An 18,108-nucleotide genomic window follows, 5' to 3' on the forward strand; every position below is an offset into this window, starting at 1 on the left:
CAGACCCTAAGGAAAAAGTTAATATGTTTTAAATGTTTAATAATATCAATATTAAATAGTTTTAAAATGTTTTACGTTTTTTAACTTTTACTCCCTAAGGTAAAAGTTAAAAAATGTAAAATATTTCAAAAAACAACGGAATGTTCTGAAAATAAGTTCACTTTTTTCAGCATGTTTATATTGCAAAATATTAGTAATCACCCTTGCCCTTAGAAAAAAAGAAAATGAAAAAAAAAATCAAATAAACAAGAAACTAAAATTCAATATTAAAATTACTGATTTTGTTCACTATTAAGTATAAAATACACCTGCTTCTAAAGAATAATTTAGCTGCTAAAGATGTTATTAGAAGACTAAAGTTGTTATGCTAAATATATTATTTATTTTTCCTTCTTCTTGAGTTAAATAAATATTTTGACTTTACTGATACAGCCTATGAGATTCAAATGTATACAATAGTGGACGAATAAATATAAATTATAACAGTCCTCATAAATAAAGCATTAGTATTTTCATGTGTTGTACTACAATTTTAAATTCATTTCATAAATTTTATTTTATATTTTACAAATGTTAAAGAAATTTTTCTGTAACTGTAGATTATTGTCCGTGCGCTGAAAGTTCAAAATTTTTAATCTAGTAAGTGTGCATAATTCTGATATAGGGTAGACCGGGACACGCTTGCGCATATTTATTTTGACACCAAACGTGGTCCTCTTAGTATTTTGAACATAATGTCTTACCATCGTTAAAATAAAGCAATTTTGTTACAGACTGAATAGTGTATAAAGTGGAAACCAAAGGGGCATGAAGACAGCACTGTATGATTGTAGGCTATAAGATACGAATGTGTAACTTAATTAAAAATTAAATGGTAATTTTCAAAATTAAATAGCCGGAAAATACTAAAAATGTTTGAGACAGTTTGGAGTGAAAAAAGTTTCATGGGCACGTTTAAGTAAGACACAGCAAGAACGATGGTGAAGGTGCTCCGACGTTCAACGCGTAAACTTGCTCCATCGCCAAATTTGGATTTATTTTTAACGTGCAAAAAATATCTTGATAACATTTCAGTTCATACAAATACAATTCTCAAAAAAGGATAAAATTCTGCTTAATTTTTATATATTTGTTTTTTATTGACTAAGTATTATTTATTCACAATAAGCTTCAAAACGCTGAACGCAAAATTTACTCAACTTGATAGAAAAAAGATTATTCTTTCTGTATGCGGGATCGAAGCGTGACTAATGCTCAAAAACTTGTGAGAATATTTGTTAAAGTGTAGCATCAATCTGTTATTACTGTTGGCTATCCAGTTATAATTCGTTTTAAAAAAAGGGCACTGCGTAAACGTGTCCCGGTCTACCCTATACATTATCACTAATTATTATATATTTTGAATCTTTTGCAGATGGTGGAATCTTGCAGCTACGTTGGCGGATTTTTGTGTTTCTGGCTGTGTATTTTTGTTTTGTTTACCCAAGTTGCCCGATTGATTCACCAACTTCTGGTTTCATATATTGAGAAACGCCATCCCGTTGTTTCTTAAAGAGCCTAATGAAAAGAAAAATGTATTAGTTAACTTCACAAAATAAAAAGGAAAAAAAATGTATGATGGAAATTGCTTTATGCTTCTTCATTAATCAGAAATAAAATTAAGAGTATTTGTACAAAAATTTTGCATATTAAATAAGTTATCGATAATCCCAGATCTAAAACAAGCAATTCCATTATTGCGGCTAGGACCGCCGTTACAAGGGGGGGGGGGGAGGAATAGAGAGAGAGAACCACACCCAAAGAATAGGGGCCAGTAAAGCGGTGAACTTATTTTTCTTACACAAATAATAATATTAACAATAACAATAACTTCATTGAAAAGAATGATTTCAATAAATTTTAATCTAAAAATTTATAGCTCGCTGAAATATTTCCTGAAGAATAAGTTTGTTTCAATCTTCAACGTTAGAATTTGACAATGGAGCGAACATCAACATTGAACAATGCTACAAAAGGGGTAGGGTGCAGACTCCTAAAAGATAATTCAACTGCTCTCTTTTCACCTAATCTAACTTAAAAAAAAATCTAATTGTATTAAGTGCTGTAAAGGTGTTTCCTTATATCATGTCATTCTTTGTTAACCTACTTAAAGCGTTTAATGTGAAAATGAGCTCAATTTTTTTTTTAATTGTAGGAGACTAAAAACAGTTCACGCTCTACCATGTAACTTTCTCAAAAGGTTTTATTTTTTTCGTTTGAAAAATATTCAGTGCGTGACTTCATTTTTGTTATCTTTTTTTAAAGTAGCATTATTGTCCTGTTACTAACATCTAAACATAATATGGTTTGAGCTGATTTGGTCATCTAAAAGTAAATTGGCTTTCTTTTATTTTTACTATTTTATTTTCCATTCAAATTCCTATTAAAGTCACTTGGTTTCTCACTTTTATGCCATGTAGTACCCTGTGCAATCAAAACGGGATTCGATTGAGCAATTTATTATAATAATTGGGCATTACCTATACATTTTTGCATTGGCAATATGGTAAGCACATGGGTTGAGGCAAGTTTCGAATTGAAATGGGTTTTTGACCTAATTGAGAGGGATTCATTCCAAATCACTCTGCGGCGTGATAGTGTAGACAAAAAAGTATCAAATTTATGAAAAAAAATATCGTTTTAAAATTCACGCATTGAGCTAATTTTGATACTAAGCGCGACATTTGTACTCTTAGACATATACCATTCTTTTCGAAGAGATACCAGTTTCTTTAATGGCGTTGGTAGACAAGGGGAACCCAGGCCGAAAATCTCCAAGGACGGCCAATCAAGTATGGCGCCCAATTGAGGATCCTAAAGGGTGGCCTCAATTCCAAAGCACACCCTAATTTCATCAAAGATTGTGTTCTTAAGAATTCAACTTCAAGCAACTTCCAATAGGAGGCCTTTCCCCTTCTTCTTCGTCGGACGTTGACAAATATAACTATAAAATATGATTTGTTGGAAGAGCTCCCGAATAACCTGTCTCTTCCCCCAACATCAGAAAAATATAGTTCCAAATTGCTTTTTTAAAGACTCAAAGATAAAATTATTTCTGATGAGACGCACCGAACCCTCTTCCTTCCCCTAACATCACGAAACATAGTTTAAAAGTCCATTTTATGCTTTCCATTTAGAACAATTTCCCTTCTTATAGCGTAACAAGATAAAACCTAAAAATGGCGCTTTTGAAACATCAACAACAAAGAATTCTTGGCAACTTATTCCGAATCATGATCGTTTTCCTAACGTCATCAAAGATTGCCGAAAATTATTTTTCATTACTTGAATTTCAAAAAACTTTCGGTGAGGATCCTGGAGACGCACGCGTTCCAAAACGTTACATTCAAAAATCGCTGAAAATTGTGTCTCTATGGTTTCAGTATCGAAATTTTCTCAAAAAACTTTCAAAAGACCCCTGTTATCTAACGTCTCCAAAGATAACCTAAAATTGCGTTTTAAAACTTTCACTATCGAAAAATTTATAGAAAAAGATAAAAACTGCTAAGCATTTCCAAGTTATGTTATTCAGACACATAAAACTAAACAAAATTAGAACAGAAAATCTTTTAAAAAACTCTAAAAACTAAGAAAATTCTAAAAATTAAGTATTTCTCTAAGAAACTATCCTATTGCTCTAAAATTATAACATTGCATTCTGAAATTGCCTCCGATGCCTGATTTTTCAAAATGACTAAAACTTAAACTTCATACAAAGTAACCACTTTCTCTAATTGCGCTTTGTATTTTTCTTGATTTTTGGAAGTCAAATGCTTTGAAAAATAAAAAGTAACACAATATTTCTCATTTTGGAATCGTAAAAGGCAATACTTTTCTTCTATTTAATGCGGATTCATTTTTTAACGAACAATGTTTAAAGTAATGACTGCTCCTGAAACTCATTAGTATGTTACATAAATTTCCTTTTATCTTCAAACAAGATGATTTCTTTTCAATGTCAATAGGAAGTTGAAAATAAAAATTATTCAACGGTTTGAACTTCGCAAATTTGTATTACTTATGGAGCAAATCACAATCAAGTGAAACTTACTTTCTGCAACATTTTGAAATGAAAAGTTTTTTTTCTTCTTAAATTTGTTAGAATAACAGTTCCTACCCAAAGAAAACGCTATATTATTTAATTGTTTTTTTTTTTTTTCATTTTTCAAATTTCAAAGAGAATTTAATAACATTTTTTACATTTTACATGGATAGGTTTTAAAAAGAGTTGTGACGCAGATACTTTTTGTGTCGTTATAGATATATTTTAAGTATTCATACTGTCTCACAAAATGTATATTTTCTAATTATAAAATGCATATTTTTGGTAACAGATATAGGAGAGAGTGTTATAACTTGCGACACTGCTAATTTCAAAGAATCTATTTTTAGCAGCCATGTTTTTGTAATCTTTAATTTTAACCTTCACCACTAAATGGTGCCATAGAAACAATCAGCATCAAATGAGTAAAATTGACGATTTTGTAACAGAAAGAAAATTTCACGATCCCAAAGTAAATATTTTCTTCATTTTTATTTCATTTTCTATCTTTGTATTTGTAAATTTAATCAATTAATTTTATTTTGTTGTAAAAGAGAAGTACTTTAAATATTTTGCTTATGAGAAAACAATGATAATGCATCTAGATTGACCGTTATTTTGGTTTTTCTTAAACCACGTGGTGATTGTACCTTGGGACAGTCAAACATTTTGTACCTGAGGACACGTCCCAAGGTACAACATATGCATGGTTCTTAATAATTAAGATATGTTTAGGAACATGGAACAATGTTCTAATCTTATGTAGTCTTTTAAACACATTTAATGCTAGATAATAATTCATAATTCATTTTGCATGATTTAGTTCACTTCCATGGAAAAAATATTTTTTTGAGCAATCACGATTGCTTATTGCTTTCATTTGACCGTCCTTGATGTTGTGGTTCCTTTTTCAGCTTGAACCAGGGACACCAGCACCACCGCCCACCGGCCTCTGCATGGCTCCGAGCCCTACTTCCTGGAATCCGTTTTTCCTGGTCGATGGCGTCCATATCCTACACACGCGAGCTCATACACACACACACACACATACACACACACACATACACTCACACCCAAGCATCACACACATACACACACGCCTACGTGCATACACAAATGTCTACGCGCACACACAATCCTACACATGCACACACGCGCGCCTACACATACACACGCCTGCTCACATACACACAACTATACACACGTAACCGCCAACGAGGAGGGGTAGGCTTGGGGGGACAGGAGCTGTTTCTAGAAACAATAGCCCCCAATGAGTAGGGCCCTATCGCAACTCGTGATTGCGAAAAACATAGTTTGAATTCAAAATTTCAGAATTCAAATTCAATTTTTTTTTTAATTTTTTAATTTTTTTGTTTTCTAATGCAAATTTGTTTCAACTATATATGGTTGTTTTTTGAATCACGAAGACTTTCCCATTGCACAACAGGATGTGCCCCAAGGTACAATAGGATGTTGTACCTTGGGACAGTTTGAAACTTTTACTTTAAATGGCTGATAGTTTTTTATTTTCACTGCATTAGTTTTAAAAAATCTATAGCATAGAAGCATGTCGAGATATTTTCATGTGATCTTTAGATTTTAAATTTGATTCAAATACGTGACGTTAAAAATTAAAATCTGAAAAGTGTCCCAATGTACAACACTTTCCCCTACCGCACCAGTTTAACTGGAAAGTGTTAATTTCAATTATTTTTATGAAAACATTTTTGTTATTTTTGTTAATGAAGATTAACATATTTAATATTATAGAGCAGAGAAAATGTTATGAGGGAAATATATGCAACAAAAGTCATGTCTCACATAAACTCATTTCGCCTCGCGTACAAGAAGATGAGCTCAGATCTAAACTGAGATTGGTTTTCGGAGCAAGAGGACTAAAATGATTAAAAAAATTTCACGAATCTGTCAGAGTAGCTCTTTGGATCGTTTTATCATAATTTACATTATGAAGAGTATTTCTTTTATTCTTTTGTTATGCTTTTCATTGATATTGGAAGACGGGCAAATTTTAACAATTCAACATTAGAGTGAAATCAAAAATATGCTGGATTTGCACATTTTTTGTCTCTGCAGAGATTATTTTTGAAGTGCAAAGAGCACAATGGAAAATTTTCTTGGATAGACATTGTTTTTAGACGTAGATAAAATGATTTATCATCAAAAACTCAGTAGAAAAGGATAAATTTAAATATTTTAGAACCAATTCAAGAATATAATTGTGGTATTTTTCTCTTTAGGTTTAAGAAAAAATAGTAAAGAAAATAATAACTGAAAACCTCAGTGAAATATAGCATTATATTATTATTTTTTATTATCAATATTATAATTATTTTGCTACTTAAAAAAATCAGTTAATTTTTGAATTAACTTAAAATTATATCGCTGGTGCTATTGATTTAAAAATCTTTATTTTTATTATTCAAAGCATTGAAAATTTAATAAACTTGTTTTTATGTTTGAAAAAAAAACTGCATGTGGATTTAATATTTTACCTACGCAGTTTTATTCAAAATCAATTCAGCATTTTTTATTACGTGTTTGAACTTTTATTTTCTTGAACAATTAACTTACAAATGTGAACAAAATGTTCCTTAACGTCTTAAAAAACTATCTTCACAAAACTTTATGTATGTAATACACTGATTAATTAACATTCCAAGGGAGAATGTTTTGCCAAATACTTTACTATTGAAAGATGATATTACATTAAGAAATTCACAACAAGTAGTAAACAGTATAATTTTTCAGAATTGCTTTTAAAAAATATTTTTTTTTTTGAATATACTTTCATACTTTATGCTTCTTTCGAAAAATATTTATTATCTGTGAAAAGTGAGCGTAAATATTTCAAAGAATTCATAAAAAGCATCTTTCAAGACGTCTTGCTTTTTATGATAAAATTTTAAGTGCATTGGCTCAAACTTGGTAGAAAGTTGCAATCTTAGTTCCGGTCATCATATTGGTGTAAGAAAATTAATACTTTTTCTGTGCTCTGTTTCCTAAAGAGGAAGTTTGGCGTGGGCGAAATAAGTTGAACTGTCTAGCTTTCAAGGAAAGAAGAGAAAACAAAAAACCATTGAATGTAGATCTTCGAGAATGACTCCTTCCTCCTTGTTTGTATAAAAATTAGTTAATGTATCCGAAATTACCGTATATCCGTTATGGAAAATCAGTATTTTTATACAAAATTTAGTTTTCTATAAACCGAAATTTAACTGTTTTGGTCGAATTTCGGAAGAATCTTTTATGGTTCATTTTTTGACGAAAATATGTATCCATGCATGAATTCAAAACAAGAAGTCTGATATTGTTAGATTTATTTAAGTACATTTATTAATATTTTTAGTAATTATTTTTTTCTAGAAATATTTTTGAAGCTTTTTTCTTGAATCGTTTCTTTATTTGATTTATAAGAAAAGCATATTAATTTATCCATACGCCGATTCACATATGTGTATCCTTTTTTTTAATTTCTTTTTCTAAAAACATGCATCGTTTTTGTCACACTCCAAATTTTTAGTGTTACATTCATTGACGTTATTTGCGGGGAGGGGGGGGGGCACATTACTCAATGCAAGCGAAATACTTCTAGTTCTATCCATTTTTACCGAAGTTTAACGGAATTTTTTTTTGGGAGAGGATATAAATTAATTTTCTTGAATAAATTTAAAGCTGTGATTGCAGAAGAAATGTAAAGAAGTTTTCATATATTATAGGATAACAATCTTGCACTAATTCAATTGACATATATTGTATTTAAGCTTAGGTTTACTTAATCCAGTTTACCTTAAAAACAGTAAATGTTTAGTAAAATTAATACTTAACAGATAGCTGCCATATAAATAATGATAAAACGATTTTAGATGAAGTATGTATGTTAAGACCAACCTATGACCACTTTACTCATCTGAATTAAGTTGTTCTGAAAGATTATATAAAATGAATCCAGCTCAGCTGATAATGCGGACATGTTCTTGAGCTACCTGCGCAACCAATCTAAAGAAAATCCTGATAAGCAAAATTCTACGAAGAAGTTAAAAGAAGCTTTCAAATTTTAAAATGATTCATAAGCAAATAAAAACTTTTATCACAAAATAAAGAATTAAAATTTGTAGTTAAAACTTAATTCCTAACTGTTAAAGTCTTAAATAAAAAAAGTACCCTCATTCTTCCCTTTGTTTCAAATATATAGCCTTTTAAATGAATCAATAAACCAACGCTTTGATGCACAAAAATTGCAAACTACTGCGAACACGTGTTTCGGTGTGACAAAGAACACCTTTTTCAATGCGAAGAAGTGCGCTTTTGGATTAAAAGTCATCCGAGGAAAGCCTGCAGTAATTTGCAATTTTTGTGCATCAAAACGTTGGTTAATTGATTCATTTAACTTTTCAAACACAAAGGTATTTATTCGTTTTATAGCCATTAATTTGATCTAGGACCACTTTACCCCATTGACCACTTTCGCCTGACCTTCTCAACGAGCTTAATGTAAATAAATCTGCTTTCATTATGAAGATTGAAAGGGAAAGGAAATAATCTTGTGAAGTTTTAAATAGTGCACGAGATTCTATTATCAACTGTGTTCCCTAGACTCCAAGAAGTTCTTAATCGCACTGAAATGCACTGCAATTAAGGGAAGCATTTTAATTATTATTTCCTGAAAATTTTAAGTGTTAATCCTGTTTGAAGTTAATATAAAACTTTAGGAAAATTAAAACTTAATCTTCTCAAAACGTGTTATTGCATGGGAGATTCAAAGCATTAGTGAAACAAGTCCATCATATTTGACTTCCGTATTTGACGCTTTTAAATTAATTGATAACACGAGGCCACAACATTTTTGTTGCAATAATACAAGTAGGGTCAGTTGGCATAAAGGAAGACATAATTTCAATGTTTCAACTTTAGATTGTTTCCTTTCTTTTGACGAATTAAGACATTAAATTTTGAACATTGTGCCCAAGACAACTACACTGTCTAAGATTAACTGGACATGAAACTTTTGAATCTATGTTTGTTAGCGAATGAAATCAAATTTCCTTTTACCCCAGAGAATATGGGGTAAACGGAACTTTCCCATTTATTTCTCCGTGAGGCTGATGTAGGTGGATAATCGCACTATTAGCCCAGTATATTTCAGATTTTTTGCACCATAAATTTATAATTCAGAAATATTTTCAGAATTAGTTCTTCATAGCATGTAGAACAAATCCTAAAAAGTCCCCTAAGTTACCGTGTAAGCTTCGATCCGAAATTGCGGTTCAAAGATGGCCGCCTAGTACTTTTAGTTTTCATTATAACTCAGTCAAAAATGAAGATTTTTCAGTTCTTAAAAAACTTGTATGCTCTAAAAGTAATACTGTTTCGATATATACCTTAAAATAATCAACAAAAAAGTTCAAACAATTGTTTTAATACCAAAAGCTAAAATTTGTGTTTTCTACTTAATAAGCAGCAAAACAAATATGTGGCTAAACTAACTATTGTATGGCGCGTAGGTTGTATATGACTCGAAAAATTCTCCAGATGTAATCAGAAATCATTTTTAAAAAATCATACAAAAATTGATCTATGTGGTGAATTTATGTAAAAGCCACACAAAAGTGTAATTTACAACAAGTTTAATCTTTAAAAAATAGGAAAAATGAAAAAAAAAATGTTTCCCATTGCTCCATTGTACAGTATTCATGAAGAAAATTGAAACACCGCCCATCAAAGATACCTAGGATTGTGAAATTCATAAATGAATATTTTTAGTCCTCTTCTACCTGGCAAGTTAAACTAGTTAAAACCAGCTACCTCACATTTGTGGAATGCCGGAGAAGAAAATGTAAGATTACCAGACTTTAAAAACCCATATTTTTCACAATGTCATTTTCAAGCAATAATGACACCTACGCAATTGTTTGAAAACGTAAACTCTCAGAATCTTTTCTATATGGTATCTAGTCACCATTTATCAACAGTTTAGTTTCAAAAATTACCACAAATGTGGTAATAGACTTTGTTTCTATTTATTCCATAAGTATTCTGACCTCAACTGACTACACTTGATCTGACCTACTTTAAGCTGATTTTAAATCTGCGATTAGTTTTGTTTTGAAAGCTTCATATTTTTAAAATATTGCCTTATCAGTCAAGTTTAGTTATTATTTTTTTTAATTATATAAATAATATATTTAACAAAGTATAACATATTTTGTTAGGAACAAATCAACTTTTCTAAAATCTTTTTTTTTTCTTCACTATATACTTTATATTAAAGTAAGCAATATGCTTCAGAACTTAAATAAGCAAAGCCACATGCGCTTGCTACATTTAAGGTTTTCACCTTCTATTTTGCTTTAGAATTTAAAAATTTATGTTAGCAATCAAAGTATAAAACTGTTTATACAATGCGCGGAAAAAACTAAATAACATAATTCTTTTTCCCAAAAGCGCTTATTAATTTCAACCAAGAATATAAATCAAAACATTCTTGTTACTAGCAAAGCTTCATATAAAATGTAGAGTTTTTTTCATATCTGCATGAGAAAGCTAAAAAAAAATTTATGAAAATGTAAAACTTTTCCAGCAATATATATATTTTTTAATTTTAGAACGAACTCTTTTTCTAAGCATTAACCGAAACGAGATATAGAATGTCACTGCATTGAGAGAGAATTTTTTTTTTCTTCTTTCATAGCTACCGCGATACATTTTGAATTATAAATACCCGAAACAAACCACCTTTGTATGTGTGACGTGTGATATAAAAGATTTTTTTTAATGCAAACTCAAATTTTTATTGTGAAACTAGTTACGTTTTCCGGGCTATCTCGAACGTCGCGTCATTCCCTACGGGAGAAAAAAAACTCAGATCAGATCCATTATAATAAGGTCATAAGTTCTAACATTTTTCATTTTCATTAGGATAACAGTCATTTAATACCTTTATTGCAGTGATGTCAACAGCTCCTAAATAACGACAGAAGTCCCTAAAAACTTGCCTATGAATACTAGGGTGGTTCGAAAAAATCGATTTCTGTATTTCGGAATCGCGTTACCTCTCAAAAGTTGTAGTTTCGTATCCTCAATCGGGGAAAAATAATAAAAAAACTCTACGTTTACACCTTTAGTTCGGGCATGAGGCTGAAAGTTGGAAAAAATATGTTGAAAATTGAATTTTTCACAAAATAATAAAATTAGTTTTTTTATATTTTCATAACGGAACAGTCATAAATTGTCTGTATATATTGTAATTTGAACCTAAAAAAATATTTTATAGCTTCTACATAAGATCTTCCGTTTGCGCACGCGCCTTAAATTGGGCTAAAATCTCCTGCCCAATCTAAGGCGTATGCCCGGATTAAAGATCTTATGCAAAAACGATAAACTACTTTTAGATTCAAACTACGCTATATACTGTCAATTTATGACTGTTGCATAATAAAAAAATACAAAAGAAAAAAAAAACTAATTTTATTATTTTCTATAAATTTTAATTTTTAACATATTTTCAAAACTTTCAGCCTCATGCGCGAACTGAAGACGTCAACTTAGATTTTTTTAAATTATTTTTTACCAGACAAAAACTTTTGAGAGGTAATGCGATTCCGAAATAAAGAAATCGATTTTTTTGAACTACCCTAATGAATACGTGTAACAACTCTTTAAAAATTCCCATTAGAACCCTAACAACAGATCGTAGAAATTCTATTTAGAAATACTCCATAGAAATTTTATTAACTCCTAATGATCTTCAGTAATTACGTTTAGCAAAACAGACCAAATACAAAATGCTTCAATGGAGGACTGGCAGACCCACAGTTTTAAGTGACGTTCTTACCATTAGTATTTGATCGACGACAGTACATTATCTATCAATAACATTCATGATTTAACTGTAATTGAAACACAGACCATCAGCCCAGAAACCTTAAATTTTACTGACAGTGCTATTGAGTGGTTTTTGCTTAAGGACAACAGTGTCTAAAACTCCTCCTTGGAGAAAAGCAGGTAGTTTCAGTTAACATCCGTAGTCTTTCACAAATAGGACTTAGCTCTAACCCCGGAAGGGGAAGAATATATTTCTTATCCCTCCCCCTCCTAAGACTTCGTCCTAAAAGACAAGGAATTGAAGAAAAAGAATACAGTTCTAAGGTAATATATAATCAGTCCATAACAATCCCGTTAGAATGTGGACCGCGGTCTCTAAAACTCTCCACCGTAATAAAGAAAACACTCAAAAAACTCCCATTAGAAAAAAGGTAACATTTCCCTAGCACCAATAAATCAAGCGGTTAGACCCAGAAATTCTCTGCAATAGGTAGGACAAAAGTTCCTAAAAATCCTCATTGGAATAAGGATCTCAGCTCCTATATAATGTCCACGGTCTCTCTAAAAATCTTGATCATAGTAAGGATCTCAGCTCCTATATAACGTCAAAGGTCTCTGTAAAAATCTCCAACAGAATAAGGATCTCAGCTCCTATATAACGTAACAACGGTCTCTCTAAAAATCTCCAACAGAGTAAGGACAACAATTCCTGAATATCTATATTAGAAAAAGAACAACACCCCTAAAAATGCCTGAAGGATAAAACTTTTCACATACGTTAGCAGTTTCTAAAAAATCCATCATAACAAGGAAAATAGTTTAAAAAATCATTTTTAGAATATGGATATCTTGCAAAACCAGATCAGAATCAAGACAATAGTCCCGAAAAATCCTTGTTGAAGTAATAGCGTCAATCAACTGAAATATTTATCAGCATATGAAACAATTGCTATAAAGGCAAAACGTAAACAGAACAGAACTAATTAAGTTTATTCATTTTTCTGGAATTTAAGAATTTCTTGGCAAATAAGAAGTAAACTAAATCATTATATATTTTTCAGTTGACACAATGTCAAAGCAAGAACAAAGCCTTTATTTCAATTGATTTCATAGGGCAAGTCTTGATATTGAAGTACCTGATATTTTATATAGCACGATTTTAATGGATAAATTTTTCCCATTTTATCTAAAAGCAACTAAAAGAATACTTTCGCAATGCATTCATTTACGTATTGCTTTCTTGCGCATATTTGCTGCTTTGCTCGAAGAATAATTCTGGATTTGTTATTATATATGTTTTTTGTACTTTTGATTTACTGAGAATTACTGTTACTGAGTTAATATTGACAACATCATTTTTCTTCTAGGGATGTAAAATGTATGTATAAGCATATTGCATATTTTTCTGCTAAGAGTTTCCAAGGATGAAAGTAAAAAATGAGTAAACATTGTCATAATCTAATGCGATCAGAAAACTTTCATTTATTCAACACGCATTTTCAAAAATATAATCTGCTTACATAAAACTGTTTTCGGAATAGAGTATTAATGAATATAGCGATTTAATCTTAGGAGAAAGTATTTTTTTACTGCATTTTGAATAGTCGACGTAGTGAAAAGTATTCTCTAAATAACATTGTAATGTATTCGCAACTCAAGCGTTCGAGTACGCTACCTTGCGGTAATTTACAAAACTGCCGAAAAAAACTAAAACATTGCCACATTGCGTACCACGTGTGTCTGTTGACGTAAGCACAAGCAGTTTGTTCTGAGTATTTATTAACGCAATCAATGTGTCTTAGATTGCTTTCAGCTACAGAAATTGTTTCGTGACTTGATAGTATTCTCGAGCTTCTCAAAATAATTTTAGTTTTCCTTAATTCCTTCGAAAAAGTGTTGATTGAGAAATGTTGAAAGCGCGTTAACACAAGAAAACTCTGGATTAACAAACTTAACGGATAACGTTAAACCAGGTAAAAGATTTTATTGTTTTGTGTGAATTTGTAAGAATATCGGGTGTTTTTTTTTAATCTTAAATTGATTTAATTAAACATATTTTACAGCAGCATTTAGTTGGAATGGACAGTATGCAAAATATTTTCTTGAATATATTATCGTAGAACGAAATGAAAAAGTTTAACCGAGAAAGAATTTATTTTATTGCTTTTATTCTCAGCTGAAAGGTTTCGCCAAATTTGTTTAGGGTTATAGTTTAGCATTGTGCGAGCTAAGTACCCTTGGCGAGATTCCGCCCATGTTAGTTAAACCATTTTTATTTTTATCATGAGTGGAATAAAATGGTTGAAAAATTACAGAATTCGATAAGTAAAAAGAAATAATGGTAGATCAATTCAAAAGAAAACTACCACCATATATCCGTGAGAATTTTGTTGATGATTTGCATAGCATGACATAATTAAATCATAACTCAGAAATTAGAAACATACCAAACAGAAAAATTTAAAATTAACCGATTCGGCAATTTGAGAAAAATAACTCAGCTACAAATGTCGTTCAATTAGCGCTAGCCAAGCAAGGCAAAGAAGAATCATCTTCTTCTGACAATAATTCGTAATGTCGTATAATTAAATTTTCTAGCATTAATTGTTATTCTTGTCAGGCCACATTTTTTTTTTAGTTTTATCAAGAATTGATAAATATCGAATTCAACATCGTGGAAATGGCTGCTGAGAACTACGAACTGCGTAATTTGCATTAATTTCTAACGTTTAGTAATGCTTCTTGAATTCTCATTTCTTTCTACGAGCACCAGAGTATGAAAAAGACTTTGAAAATTAACTTAAAAAGAATAAAGCGAAAAAATCATGCATACGAACAAAATTTACTAGGCTTATTAGCATTTCCTTCGTTACCACGTGCGTTTGTTTTACCTTTTCCGTCCGCCATTAGAAAGTGGCTACAGTGCCCCCTATAGTTCGTTGGAGTTGCGAATTTTTAAAATGTTTCTGAAACTATTCTTCTTCCCTCACTATTTTCTAAACCGTTGCCACGCCCTCTTAAACTTTTTATTTATTTATTTATTTATTTGAACAAATGTTGAGCATTCTGTAGTAGACTGCCTGTGAAGTGTATAATATTACACTAAAAACGACTGAAGTCTTTTTTTTTTGATGAGAACAGCATATAATACGTATTGTATATTAGTGTTTTAACATGTAATTGACTAAACGGCTTCATTTCACGAATTCTACTCTATTTAAAGGATTTAACTCTTCTTAAGTTATATTTATAAAATACTATCATTAGACACATTCAAGCAATCTCCAGAGTTAAAGTGGTGTAATTAACATTTCTGATATTCAATGGTAACGAAAAACGGCAAAGAAATAAGAAATTTTCGGATTTACTCCTTCTTCGTGGAAAGTATTTTCTGTTTAGCTGAACTAGGGATAGAAAAAAATGCTGAATAGTTTTTTCTTTTCATCGTAAGTCATTCAGAAGATGGACTGCATCCTGAGACACAGGTGGGAATGTTGCTACTTGAAGCTTTTAGAATGAAGCAATGATCCCTCTTAAGAAAGTTGTAGATTAAGACTACTTATTACTCATCCTCGCAATTGATCTTAGTTGATCCATTTCTAACAATAGTTTTGTAGTGATATTGTCATCTTCTCTTGTGTCAATATTGATAGTAAAATCACAGCAATATTAACTTTTCTTCTAAAAACAAATTAGATGAAGATTTATCTTGCTTCAAAAAATCAATAAAATATCTAGTCGAAAAAAATTTCTTGAACGCCTCTCTTCATAAAAGAGTTTTCAAAAGTGATCAAGGTTGTATTCTTTAATTAGAAAAAGCCCCATTTGAAAAGGAATTTGAGAAATTAATATAAAACTATGGAAACTGCTAATGTTTTTTTAATCAATCAGAAAAAATCACAATAAAGTACTAAAGAAAATTGATGCTTTTTTGAGAAGTGAAAGGTTGGCCTTTTACACGAAAGGATAAATTTGTTTTGCGCAAAAGCGGAACGAGATAAATTCTTGTAAACTTAAAAAAACGATTTAAAAAAAAAATAAACTATGAGTATTATTAGAGTAAATATTAGAGAGTTTTCAAAAGTGATCTAGGTTGTATTTTCTAATTAGAAAAAAGTCCGTTTGCAAACGAATTTGTTAAAGCCTTATAAAATGTAAAACCTACAAATAAGAATCGACATACAGAAGGGATTAATTTGTTTCTCCATTTTTTTTCTAATTATTCAGAAAAATCACTATTAAGTACTAAAAATAAGTGCTTATATGAGAAGTGAGAGGTTTCCCATTTGCGCGAAAGATTCAATGCATTTCGCACGAAAGGGAAACACGATGGATGCCTGCTCTGTTTTCTGTTGTGTGATACGTTTACATTGTCCCTAGTTCTTGTTCAGTTCTAATTAAAATATGATTTGAAGAAAAAAAAAGTAGTAAAAATATGTTAAAATAAATTTTTGTAGATATTTCATATAAATGTTTAAATTAAGCTATAGAATTATATTTGCAAAATTAAAGCAAGTCGGAAACAAGGCCCCCGTTTGGGGGGCCCGGCTCGGAATCAGAGCAATATAGATCTTACAAGTTTTACGGGGTGAGGGGGGGGGGCGGTGACCAAACTGACAAGGGATCCGTCTTGGCTCTCGGTGGCTCAGCTGTTTCTGAAACATCGGGTCTTTATATGTATTCTACGAATACGATGTTTTCTGTTTCTGACGCGTTATTTTTTCATTTAAAAAATGGCGGAGAGTGACATTTGATTAAGATATAGTTTTTTTTTTGCTTAGATGCAGAGCTATTAAATTTTTAACTTATTTATGCATTCTGATATCTTGTAAAATCGGATGTCTGTTACAAAGCATGCATTGAATTGTTAATCACTACTGCAGTTATATGTACATATTTAACTCTAGTGCAAAAATCTAATAACAGTATTGCTGCTGCCAATGCAATCGTTAAAATGGTATGACGTGAAAAAATGGACTGAATTTCATAATCGACGTTTAAAATTTCAAACAAAGCTAAGAGATCTAACACTAGTTTTCATTAGATTAAAAATAAGACTGAGGTTACACTGTTTATTGCACAATACTTTGGCATTTGTTTAACAAATGCATTTGAAATTAGTGCAGGCGCCAAATGCAGGGACAAATACAGACTACCATTTTAGACGGTGTCATGCTGAAGACTACCCCCCCCCCCCCCCACCCCCGCTCCCTAAGAAGGAAACTACTACCGTTTTGGGCATGAAATATTTCTGAAACTGCTTGGGCGCCCGTAATAAACACCAAATCGGCAAGGAATAAGGCACTTTTTTGAGCATAAACGTTATTAATTAATTTCATAAGCAATAAAAGGAAGTAGTATTTCAAATATTTACTTTTAAAAATAATTAATGAGTTGAAAATGTTACTGAATTTTTTTGCATTTTGTTCATAAAGTGTTTCAATAATATGGAAACGGATAATATTGTCGACACATTAGGTAGGGCCATGACCCCCATCCCTCCTCTTGCATCCGCTTTTGGCCCAATCATGAGGATATTCTGATCTAAATTTTGAATGATTATCACTCCATTAAGGTAATATCAGATATTTCGAAGAAAGGTATTGTAAAAAACATATTTTTATTGTGAGCATACAATGTGGGTGTTTTCTTCAGTCAAAAGTAGGGGTTGCAATACCGGACCAAAAATTGAATACCGTTATTCGGTATTTTTAAAACGTGATCCCGGTATACCGGTATTAATACCGGTATTTGAAATTTCTCAAAAATTGCTTGAAAACATATTTTTTTCGTTGCCACATTTTATAATTCTGTACAAAAATTGTATTATTATGAAAACGTATTGTGAACAAATATAAAAACAACAAATTTCATAACAAAAAATCAATACTAGTAAAAAAACATAATGTATCTATTGAATTTTCTCCAAGCCTGGAACTCATTTTAGTGCTCAACTTTCATACAGTTGAAACTACTCTTTCTGAATTCACACAGGTCGGTGGTACTGTTAAAAATATATGATACGCCTCCTGTAACTTCAATGTCTGAAAGTATATCAATAACGTTCAAAACAAGGCTAAATGAAATAAGTGCAAGAACTCAGAAGAAACAAAACAACAGTAGGACAAATTAAACAGACATGCAAATATATATATCAGTTTCCCAACTGCGCCACCTACAGTTAA

The 18,108-nt window shown here is 31.0% G+C and overlaps 1 protein-coding gene across 3 annotated transcripts in view; it reads left to right on the forward strand.

The window, feature by feature from the left end:
• Positions 1-1,606, forward strand: part of LOC129219994 (uncharacterized) — a 41,053-nt gene extending 39,447 nt beyond the window's left edge. For all 3 annotated transcript variants that reach the window (XM_054854318.1, XM_054854320.1, XM_054854319.1), the window contains one exon: positions 1,415-1,606. In XM_054854318.1, the coding sequence (XP_054710293.1) occupies positions 1,415-1,552 (138 nt within the window). In that variant the 3' untranslated portion in view covers positions 1,553-1,606. The remainder of the gene's footprint in view (positions 1-1,414) is intronic.
• Positions 1,607-18,108: the final 16,502 nt, after the last annotated feature.

The sequence above is a fragment of the Uloborus diversus genome, chromosome 4 (assembly GCF_026930045.1).
Source record: "Uloborus diversus isolate 005 chromosome 4, Udiv.v.3.1, whole genome shotgun sequence".
Classification (NCBI taxonomy): Eukaryota; Metazoa; Arthropoda; class Arachnida; order Araneae; family Uloboridae; genus Uloborus; species Uloborus diversus.